Here is a 12,453-nt window from a genome sequence, read left to right as displayed (position 1 = left end):
GCGAAAGAGAGCACGTGCAAGTGAGTGAGCAGTTCAGAGAGACCCTGGCCTTTTGGCTCCTCTTTTTATGTGTTTTTCCTCCTCCCCCTGGGCCTTCCCTATGTAAATTGGGCTAGCCAGGAGTGCTGTTTGTTCTACGTGAGGTCTTCACTTTGGTCCTCGGACCTTCCTTTGTTCTATTTTCATGAGTGTTTCCCTTCCTTGTCTTTTAGCCACCACCATTCTGGACTCCTTTTCCTATTCTAACTACCTAATATTAGCAAAGAAGTATATAGGGAGATACATTTCAAAAAGTAACTAAGGATAGAATATAAAGCTCCATAAATATTGTACAAAGGAATTGGGAAGTATATTCCACCTGGCATATGCATTATACAAGTCATGTATAAATTCTAGTAACAGGTTTTCTCCAGCACATATTAGTCCCAAACACTAGTTATTTGTGATACAGGAATAAACACCATTTCGAGGAGACTATGTATTAATTGGGAGGAATAAAATGTAAGCAAGCAAAAAACAAAACAAAATCCCATAATTTAGTACAAAGAAACACAATCTAAACATCTTCAAAGCATGAGGTCAACAAAAAGGAAATTTATCTGATTATACCTTAGATGTCAGAGTAGATTTTGTAGAGAATGAACTTGAAGGAGGAGTAGAAGACACCCAAGGTAATGATAATGGAAAGTTGGGGGCCATCCAAGTTGGAGAACAAGGATTAAAGGCCAAATAAGACAGATGAATGGAGGAGACTGAATAGTTCAAAAAGGTTGGATTAGTGCAAGTGCTGGATGGAAACATCCTGAGCGAGCAGCAGAGAGTCATATGCAGGTGATACATCAGAAAGCGTACACTGTGCTGTGCTAAGAAGAGTAGGTTCATCTTGGAGGCCAAAGAAATCATGAAAGACTTGAAAGGATCACTTTGGCATCACCATTTTACTTCAGCAAGAGATTACTTTGGCAGATGTACCGTGAATTATAATGGCAGAAGAATGAAGACAAGGAGGCAAACAGATGAATAAAATAAAAGAGAAAAATGAACAGGGCCTCACCTACAGTAGGAAAACTAGCAGTGGAAATATAGGAATGGATAAATAAAATGAAGAGCTAAATTGTAGATAGTATCAATAGGATTTTATTAGATGTGGTACAATGAGAGGAAGAAGGCTAGGATCACTTTGAGAGGATAATAGGCTGGAAGGCCAGGGGTCTCCAAATGGAGGACATAGGCTGCAAGTGTCAGACATTTTTTCTCTCTCTCTTACGTGGCAGGAGGAAACATATTAGTGCTATATTTTTTCCCCATCTCTATACAAATTTAAAAAGAGGTTTATCTTAAAATTCTGTGTTGCCATAATGAAACCTGGTTCCAAGTGAATTTTTCTCAAACCTTGAGTTAACCAATGCATTTTTCTCATGGAAATGTTTGTGTTAAGCTATGTTAATGTACTATGCATTTACCCGAGACTCTGTCTTCAAGTCGGTTCTGCCTAAAGGCTCAGAACAGACTTGGCAAACCAATATGTTATACATTGTTCTCCCAATCTATGTTAATGAAACTATATATTTGTATGGAAATCTACCTTTCTTCAAGATTCCTGTCAATCATTTTATGGCCCTGGATGACCCACCACAGCATGTTGTGGGTGAGGGGCCTGGTGCCAGTCTCTGAGTTTTGAGACATTTCCATTCTCTAATTAGCAGACCGCTAGTAGCTATATAACATCTGGCTAAAGAATAGCAGGGGACATTCTTTATAACCCTTTCTGACGTCTGTGTCAGAAGCTTTCTCTATCTCTTTTATACTTTAATAAAACTTTATTACGCAAAAACTGAATGATCAAACCTTGTCTCTGGTCCCAAATTGACTTCTTCTCCTCTGGAGCACAAGAATCCCAGCATCTTTCATGGTTCAGCAACAACCTTTCAACTTCCATGTTTCAGACATGAGCAATTGTGTGGATTGTGAATTCCACAAACACAGGACAGGAGGAATGGTCTAATGAAAGGATGAGTTTGGTCTGGGGGAGGCTGAGTTTGAGGTATTTGTGGGATTTCTAACTGAAGACTTCCAAGATGACTGAAACTATAGACCTGGATCTTGGGAGACAGATCTTTCTACAAATAAAGTTTGGAAAGGGGTTTTAGAATAAACATTAGATAAATAAAAGAATATAACTGAATTCCCAGAGAGTGAGGTTGAATCATTCTTCTTTTGTGTAAAGGGACAAAGCAATCCTGTACAGCACCATATTTACAGCTAGGCAGAGGGAGAAATTATTATGAATAAGTGTAATGAATAACCAAAGAAAACCAAGAATGTGTAGAATGAAAACTTTTTTTTTAATCAATTTTAAAATTTCCCTCAACAGGAACAATTCCCAGAGGACATGAAGTTTGGAAACCACACCAGTGTGACAGAATTCATCCTTTTGGGGTTAACAGAGGATCCTACACTTTGTGGCATCTTTTTTGTGGTATTTCTAGGAATCTATGCTGTCACCTTAGTAGGCAATATCAGCATAATTATTTTAATAAGAACTTGTTCCCAGCTTCACACCCCCATACACCTTTTTCTAAGTCATTTGGCTTTTGTGGACAGTGGATGTACCACATCCGTCACACCGATGATGCTTATAGGATTCCTGAGACAAGGAGTGACCATCACTGCTTCTGGCTGTGAAGCTCAGCTGTGTTTTGTGGTCATGTTTGGGTCAGCTGAGTGCTTCCTGCTGGCTGCCATGGCCTATGACCGCTATGTGGCCATCTGCTTGCCCCTTTTCTACTCCACCCACATGTCCCCCAGAGTCTGTGCTCTCTTGATTGGGGTATCTTACCTAGGTGGATGTGTCAATGCTTGGACATTTACTAGTTGTCTATTGACTCTGTCTTTCTGTGGGCCAAATCACATAAATGACTTTTTCTGTGATTTCTCCCCTCTGTTGAAACTTTCCTGCTCAGATGTCTCCATCATTGAAATTATCCCTTCCATCTCATCTGGATCTATCCTTGCATTCACAGTGTCCATCATAGCTCTCTCTTACATCTGCATCCTCAACACCATCCTGAAGATGTGCTCCACTGAAGGGAGACACAAGGCCTTCTCCACCTGCACCTCTCACCTCACTGCAGTCACTCTCTACTATGGAACGATTACCTTTATTTATGTGATGCCCAAATCCACCTACTCAACTGACCAGAACAAAGTGCTGTCTGTATTCTACACAGTGGTGATCCCCATGTTGAACCCCCTCATCTACAGTCTGAGGAACAGAGATGTAAAGGAGGCCCTGAGAAAGGTAAGTGTCAGAATATATTCTTAGGATTTCTTAACATTTCTGATGACCTATAAATTTTTGTTTACCAGTATCACACTTAGGACCTACTAAATACTGCTTTACTGGGTGCTTAAATTGAAATCAAAATATTTCTTATTCTCATTTGTATATACTTATAAACCAGCTGGTAGGCATCTTGGAATTAGTAATAATGATAGCAATTATTTTCACTATTACGTATTAACATCTTTAGATGCCTAGGACTTTATTTAGCAAACAATAATCTCTACTTATAATATGCCAGGCCCTGTTCTAGCACAATGATATATTAGCTGGCTTATTTCACATAAAAACCATATAGTCGTAGTTCTATTATTTCTATTTGACAAATAAATTATCTGGTACACAGAGAGGTTAAGTAGACGCCCAGAATGATGCAGCCGGAAAGTTGTGCAATCAGTTTCTGAATCCAGAAAATCTGAGTTCAAACCACTATGTTTCTTTATTTAATTTTTACAGAAATCTCATGATGCTGATTATTAACAATTTACCTCAATTTTACAGATGAAACTGCTGAGTCTCAGAGATATTCAATAGCTTGTCTTGGGAGATATGGACTCAAGTCTCTAATTCACTTGGAATCAAGTCCTCTGATTCTATGCCTTTCTTCAGCATTGTTACTTATCTACAGGATTTGACTAGGACAAGCAAGCCTATAGCTGTTCTTTTAAATCAGTCTTCTGAACAAACTCTACTACCAAGTTAGTCTAGATTGTGAGGACTCCAAAAACAAGGATGAGAATGGAAACCTGATTGGTTTATATCTATAGAAATTAAGGTCTGGACACCACAATTACATGATTTGACTGGAAATCTAACCATATTTAGCTCAGATGGTAGAGAATATGCCTGCAATGAAGGAGACCTGGGTTCAATCCCTGTGATGGGAAGATCCTCTGGAGAATGGAATTCAACCCACTCCAGTATTCTTGCCTGGAGAATCACATGGACAGAGGAGCCTGGCAGGCTACCATCCATGGACTTGTAAAGAGCTGGACATGACTGAGTGACTAACACTTTCTTCTAATGATATTTAAGGACATGTTACAAATACTCCCATTTGGCATAATGTAGCTTTCCTTAGCTGTAGAAATTTAGAAGGGTATCTTAAATCTTCCACCTTTATGCTATACTTGTCAGACATATGTCTTATGTCTCTATTCATAAAGATCCCACTTAACAATATTACTTTTTTTGTTTTGGTAAGTTTTATGTATTTTAAAGAAATTAAAAAGGAAGAGAGTTCCAGAAAAACATCTATTTCTGCTTTATTGACTATGCCAAAGCCTTTGACTGTGTGGATCACAATAAACTGTGGAAAATCCTGAAAGAGATGGGAATACCAGACCACCTGACCTGCCTCTTGAGAAACCTATATGCAGGTCAGGAAGCCACAGTTCAAACTGGACATAGAACAACAGACTGGTTTCAAATAGGAAAAGGAATATGTCAAGGCTGTATATTGTCACCCTGTTTATTTAACTTATATGCAGAGTACATCATGAGAAACGCTGGGCTGGATGAAGCACAAGTTGGAATTAAGATTGCTGGGAGAAATATGAATAACCTCAGATATGCCAATGATACCACTCTTATGGCAGAAAGTGAAGAAGAACTGAAGAGCCTCTTGATGAAAGTGAAAAAGGAGAGTGAAAAAGTTGGCTTACAGCTCAACATTCAGAAAACACAGATCATGGCATCCAGTCCCATCACTTCATGGCAAATAGATGGGGAAACAGCGGCTGACTTTATTTTGGGGGGCTCCAAAATCACTGCAGATGGTGACTGTAGCCATGAAGTAAAAAGATGCTTACTCCTTGGAAGAAAAGTTATGACCAACCTAGAAAGCATATTAAAAAGCAGAGACATTACCTTGCCAACAAAGATCTGTCTAGTCAAGGCTATGGTTTTTCCATTAGTCACGTATGGATGTGAGAATGGACTATAAAGAAAGCTGAGCACCAAAGAATTGATGCTTTTGAACTGTAGTATTGGAGAAGACTCTTGAGAGTCCCTTGGACTGTATGGAGATCCAAACAGTCCACTAAAGGAAATCAGTCCTGAATGTTCATTGAAAGGACTGATGTTGAAGCTGCAACTCCAAAACTTTGGCCACCTGATGCAAATAACTGACTCATTGGAAAAGATCCTGATGCTGGGAAAGATCGGAGGCGAGAGAAGGGGACGACTGAGGATGAGATGGTTGGATCACATCACCAACTCAATGGACATGAGTTTGAGTAAACTCCTGGAGTTGGTGATGGACAGGGAGGCCTGGCGTGCTGCAGTCCATAGGATCAGACACAACTGAGCGACTGAACTGAACTATTTTCTAGAGAAACACAGTTTGTGGGACTGAAAAAAAAAAAATCTTGTCATTCTTCAGTCTGTGAGGACATAGAATAATCTATCAAGAAGATTAGTAGAAAACATTATTACTTCAACTTTTATGCAACAATTTTAACAATGTCATAATGATCTAATTTTTCAGTAATTACTGCTTTCTTATCAACAATATACCCAAACCTGAAATGCTCTTCCCATCTAATACAAGAGACATTCAAATGTTAAATTGTCATAATTTCATGACAACTTTCAACCTCAGGTTAGTCCCTCCTCTTAATCTCACCACCGAATCATCAAACTGTCCAGAACTGAACCCCATGACACCTAATCCCTTCTTGGTATCCTTCAATAAGAATCCAAACCTTTCAAAAGGCCATGTGCCTTCTCTCCATTGTCAGGAGACATGTGGTAATTATTTGGTGAGTTCTCCCTTGCTGTGCTTCCCTGATGGCTCAGTTGGTTAAGAATCCTGCCTGCAGTGCAAGAGACCCAGGTCCAATCTTTGAGTGGGGAAGATCCCTAGAGAAGGAAATGGCAACCCACTCCAGTATTCTTGCCTGGAGAATCCCATGGACAGAGGAGGCTGGTGGGCTACAGTCCATGGGGTTGCAAAGAGTCAGACACGATTTATCAACTAAACCACCACCCTTGCTGTGCTGACCCAAAAAACTTGATTTGTTGCACTATCGGTTTATTTCTCATGGCCTTTGGCTGGTTAAGCTTTAACATGGTCATCACACGTTTACACTCAAGTTGTGGAACAAAAAAGACAATTAGTGAAATTTATGAATATGATAGGTTTCATAAAGAGACTATGGATAAAATTATTAGAATCAAGAAATGAGAAGAAATTTGAGATCAAGTTGTCAGTTGAGATATTCAAATGATTAGAAGTTGCCATTGCTCATGACAAAGACAGAGATGGAGAGGAAAATGGTCACACAGGTGCTAAATTCTCAGGGGATGAGCAGCAGGGAGATCAATTAGGGTTAGGTACCAGAGGTGCCAGAGTCGGAATGCCCTGAATCTCAAAGGAGGAAGTATCTGGGACTGAGGATAAAATAGAATAAGTTGCAAAATGTAACATATCCAGGAGCTTTGTTCCATTTGTCATATATGAGACACAACAATAACTTTAGGTAACTTTTCTAGATAATTATATGTTAACTCTGAAATCTCATGAATAGCCTATAAAATGTGAGCTTTAAACCCCATTTTACAGGTCATAAAATTGAGTCTCAAAGAAGTTAAAAACTTTCACTCAATTCATCCACCTCAAACTGACCCCAGGTCTCCTGGGTACAAAAGCCACATCTAGTGTTTCTCAAACGATTTAAATAAAGGATCATTTCCCCTGGGTGTCCATGGGTCAATACTTGTTAGGAAAATAGTAAAATGAGAACTACTAACAAAATAAGAAAAACTAAAATACAACAGAATAAACCAATTTTAAAAACTTATTGGAGTCAACACACTTACTCTCTCAAATTGCTATAAAGAGTACAAATGGTTCCCCACAACCTCTGTTCTTATTTGGACCTGGACTGACAATAAATAATTTGCCAACCAGAACCTGCCCAGGGACTATTAGCATACTTTGAGTAAAGTGGACTCTGCTTTCTTCTGCTTACTTTCTGCTAACTGAACCATATTACTCCAGGGCTTTCCCCACTACCTGATGTTCTCAATTAAAGAAATTGTTTTGTCAATAGAGAGGAAATTGGAGCCCTGGTGACACTGACTGTGGTCCCCATCGCCCATCAAATTTCTATTTCAACAGTTTTTCCTCCTGGTCTCTGGACAAAGCTTCCATCAGGATCCTCAGAAATATACCTTTTGTTGGGAATTGGACCTTCCATTTATGCCACCTTAATGAGACACCTGGCTCCATGAGTCACTTCTAGAGAACAGTCCGAGGAATTTACCTCAAAGGGGCAAGTAACAACAGCCCTGGGAATTCCATTAGAGCCTTTCTTTTCCTCCCAATACACACAAAAGACACTCATCATCACAGAAAGTATGTAACTGTGTTCCTAAACGGAGGAGTGCATTCAATGGTTAACACTGTCAGAGATTCAGTGCACAACTGCTATACAAGTAAGTGGAAAACATCTGCTTTATAAAATTCTCTTCGAAATTCAGCATAAGTAAGTCTGGCTCTAAAAGGAGAATGCAGTAGTCACAGATTTTATTTAAATTTTTATTTTTCAATGAGAAACTAAAATAATAGAAACTCAACTTTATGATTCCTGTGGAAACTGTGGCCTCAGCAATATTTGCACTGCAGAGAATAGAGACACAGACATAGAAAACAGGCTTGTGGACCCAGCAAAGGGAAGAAGACTGAGAGAGTAGCACTGAAACATATACACTACCATATGTAAAACAGATAGCTAATAGGAAGTTGTTGTATAACACAGGGGCCTCAGCTCAGTGCTCTGTGATAACCCAGAGGGGTGAGATGGAGTAGGGGATGGGAGGGAGGTTCAAGAGGGAAGGGACATATGTATACTTATGGCTGATTCGTGTTGTTGTATACCAGAAACCAAACAATGTTGTAAAGCAACTACCTTCAAATTAAAAAAAAAAATTAAGAGCAAAAAAAAAAAAAAAATTTTCACCATAGAATGATCATTCTGGGCACCCAAAGAAGACCTTCCCAGGAGAGCCCAGAGAAGTATGGATTGTCTTTGTCAGGCAAAGCCACTGCTAAGCTTGTGTAACTGTAGCTATGAAAAGGAAATAAGAAAGAAATGACTTGATATGCAGGTTTATGGGGCTTTTAGCCCTATGCCCACTGATCGTCTTCAAATGTGACCTATTTGTTGAGGGAAAGTATTGGGAAGAGTCAGAATCCCTGAGCCAGATAGGGAAGCATAAGTGGGATGCCACTGAGCTCTAGGAAGACCCATAGGCAGCCAGTAGAGAAGAAGGGAAGGGCAAGAATCAGTTGTTATATTATGCATATGACTACGAATGACATGGTCCAGAACCAAGAAAGCAACAGATGCTATACTTCCTGACTTCTTTTGGATTTGTGAAAAATCTTCCGACATGGGTTAAAAGAAATCTTTTACTTCGCATAAATATTTTAAATAACTTAAAATCTATCCACTCTTCATTTTTACTTAATGAAAAATAGTTACTTAGCTCTAATGTATGACCAAACACCTTTAAATACTTTGCAGATGTCATTTCTTTTAATCTCACAACAATGATGCTATATGGGGACAATTATTCTCATGTTGCAAATTGAAAAAAAAACAAACTGGAAGTCAGGGAGATTTAAGTGTCATGTGCAAGTGTCACTGGGAGTATCCGAGTTTTCTTTCTCCAATATCCATGACTACTGTCAGCACAGATTGTGCTCACACTGTGTGCACAGTGAATGCAGGATTGGCCTCCCTTAACTCTGCTTGAGTCAGAAGGCAAAGAGCACACATGCTGCCCAGTGTTTGGCTCAATCCTCAGATAAGCGTATGTTCAGAGGCTAAGAGGAGAAATGTAACAGATGGGAAAAGCATGCCACAGGTAGAATGGGCAGAGATTCTATGAATGTTAATTTTGGAGAATGGAAGGCAGTGGAGGTGTGCCGGCTATATTCAAGTATATTGGTGTTTTGATACTGAAAGGAGATGATTTGTGCCATTAAAACTCATTGAGGATCAAATGATAAAACTAAAAACATATTTTTCATGATAGATCTAACACCCCTGGCAGTAAGCTTGCTTGTCACTAGAGTAATTTAAATGTGTTTAATGTAGACCAATCAGAACACATTCTTTAATGAGCCATAGATTCTCAACTATTGGTTCACTATATCTCACAATTCATTCTGTAAAAGAACTGAGTTCTGCCACTTGAAATACAAAATACTTTCTTATTGTAAAGTAAGAAATTTTTAGGAAATTAAGAATTCTGAAGACATTTGTACTGATATTTATCATTTGTGTTAAATATTTAAATCTTTAAGAATTGAAATATTGTCAACAGAAAATTTTCTATGAAAATTAGAACCAATAACACTGAATAAAAAATGTCAGTGTTATATGACTCTTAAAAGCACAAGTTAAAGGAAGCTAAAGGAGATGTTTTATTTATTTTTTAGATATTATTTATTTATTTAGATATTTATTTTTAAGCTTATCATTTGGATAAATATAACTTTCTTTTATAATTTTCACTCATTCTTTAGTAACCATGAAAATATTACAGTGGAGTGTAGTAATTTGTTTAGTCTCTTATAATTTATCATTAATTCTGTTTTCTCAAGACTATCTCAAAACACAAAAACTTTGCCTTTGTCACAACACAATGGCAAAACATGAGAAGGTACTAAGCTCTTTACTGAAACTACAGCCAAGAAGTCAACAAAACAATGAAGATAGTTTAACATGTTGATTCAGTATTTTCATTATTGTAAATCATGGGGATACTCAAATTAGAGCACAGAATATACTTTTGAATTATGCCTTATATATCTAGGAATGTGTGTTTTGTAATGTTATCCTCCTGATGTTTATCCAATTTGTGGGATTGCAACAGTTTTGACAGTTAAAAGTTGTGAACAGTTATGTGTCCAAAATTAGTGGGTGATTAAATTAAGGGCTAGTAACTCATTATCATTATCTCTAGTAACTCACTATTACTAGTAACTTCATTATCATGAAGATCTCAAATATCATGTGAGGAATTATAATGTGATAAACTTTTTATGAGTTTCCCTGGTGGCTCATTGGTAAATAATCTGCCAGCCAATGCAGGAGACACAGTTTAGATCCCTGGGTTGGGAAGATCCCCTGGAGAAGTAAATGACAACCCACTCCAGTTTTCTTGCCTAGAAAAGTCCTTGCACAGAGGAGCATGGCAGGCTATAGTCCATGGGGGCATAAAAGTGTCAGACACAACTTAGTGACTATACAACAACACACCTTTTACATGAAATGCAAAGAAAATAATGACATTATACTTCCATATACAATATCATAGAAGTTGTATTAAAATATATATATTGTGTGTGTGTGTGTGCTCAGTCACTTCAGTCATATCCAACTCTTTGAGACCCTATGAACTGTAGCATACCAGGCTCCTCTGCCCATGGGATTCTCCAGGCAAGAATACTGGCATGAGTTGCCATGCCCTCCTCCAGGGGATCTTCCCAAACCAGGGATTAAGTGAAGTGAAAGTCAGTCATGTTCAACTCTGTGTGTCCCCATGGACTATATATAGTCCATCGAATTCTCCAGGCCAGAATACTGGAGTGGGTGGCCGACCCCTTCTCCAGCAGATCTTCCCAACCCAGGAATCAACCAGGGTCTCCTGCATTGCAGGCAGATTCTTTACCAACTGAGCTATCAGGGAAGCCCATCTAAATATACTAGAAGAAAAAATTCATAGGAATAAATACCAAGTTTGTAATAATTAACTTGTGTAATAGTAGCCAGATTTCAGATGAATGTTTCTTTTGAATTTTCAAGTGTTCACCTTCAATGTAATTATATGATTTTCATTTAGAAACAGCACAATTATTTTACTTACACCTTTTATACATTAATAATATGTTTAATGTCTTTCTTCTCTACAAGACTTGGTTTCTCTCAACAAGGAACCTAAATTTTATTCATTTCTGGTTCCCCACAGTGTGTTCATTGTATTGTACAAATCACGCATGAATTCATTTAGCAAGCTTTGCTTTAGCACAGTTTGTTCCCAAGCACTACTTATCTGTGACACAGGGATAAAATGCATCATTGTTGAGGAGAATGTATATTAATTGGGGGTAGCAAAATGTAAAAATGCAAACAACAACAAAAACCATAACCCAGGTATAAACAGTGGCAAACTAGACAACTTCAAAGTGTGATATCAACACCAAGGGAAGTTTTCTGATTGTCCCTTAGAAGGCAAAGAAAGCTTTGCAGATAAATGAATCTTAAGGATGAATGAAGTCATCCAGGGTAATGACAGTGGGAGACTGGAGAGCCATTCAAGTGAGAGAGCAAAGATTAAGGCCAGAGAGGGTAGAGTGCACTGAGGGGACTCTAAATAGTTCAGGAAGTTGGATTAGTGCAAGTGTTGGATGGAAACACCCTGAGAGACATGCAAAATGTTTGAGGCAGGGGACACACCAGAAAGTGTACACTGTCCTCTGCTAAGACGGTTAGGTTTCCTCCTGCAGGCTGGAGAAACCATGAGAGTCTTAAAAGCATGCCTTCGGTATCACCCTTTGATTTGAGCAAGAGATCACTTTGGCAGATGTATTGTGAATTATAAGGATACAAGAATGAAGACAAGGAGGTAAATAGATGAATAAAATAAAGAGGAAAAATGAACACAGTCTCAACTAAAGCAGGGACACTAGCAGTGGAAGTATGGAGATGGATAAATAAATGGGGAACAAAACTGTAGATAGAATCATTAGGATTTTATTACGTGTGGTCCAATGTGAGGAATAAGATGAGGACCACTTGCATATTTCAGACACAAGAGATTGGGTGGATTGTGGTATCATTCCACAGATACAGAACACAGGAGGAGTGGTCCAAGGAAGGGATGGGTTTGGTCTGGAGGAGGCTGAGTTAGGGTATTTCTTGGATCCTCAACTGGAGACTTCCAAACAATTATTGAAACTATGTATCTGGATAGTAGAAGAGAGTTCTAAGATTCAGAGTTAGAGAGGTGTTTTAAAGTAAATGGTGGATAAATAAAAGAATAAAATTGAGACTGCCAGAGAGTGAGGTTAAATAATTCTTTTTTATGTAAAAAGC

The 12,453-nt window shown here is 38.4% G+C and overlaps 2 protein-coding genes across 3 annotated transcripts in view; one reads left to right on the top strand and one right to left on the bottom strand.

The window, feature by feature from the left end:
* OVCH2 (ovochymase 2) overlaps positions 1–12,453 on the bottom strand; it is a 276,389-nt gene that overhangs the window by 216,793 nt on the left and 47,143 nt on the right. The window lies entirely within an intron of this gene.
* LOC147357809 (olfactory receptor 5P1-like) lies at positions 2,393–3,325 on the top strand. The gene has a single exon (XM_086341962.1). It carries the CDS (start codon positions 2,393–2,395, stop codon positions 3,323–3,325), a length of 933 nt encoding a protein of 310 aa, XP_086198088.1.

This window comes from Bos grunniens, chromosome 15 (assembly GCF_055505025.1).
Source record: "Bos grunniens cultivar Pamir isolate PY7600 chromosome 15, Bosgru_T2T1.0, whole genome shotgun sequence".
Taxonomy (NCBI): domain Eukaryota; kingdom Metazoa; phylum Chordata; class Mammalia; order Artiodactyla; family Bovidae; genus Bos; species Bos grunniens.
This window is presented reverse-complemented; position numbering and strand designations above follow the sequence as displayed.

What these genes read in the sequence shown, in the direction of transcription:
- LOC147357809 (XM_086341962.1), top strand. Translation starts at nt 2,393, where the DNA reads ATGAAGTTTGGAAACCACACCAGTGTGACAGAATTCATCCTTTTGGGG.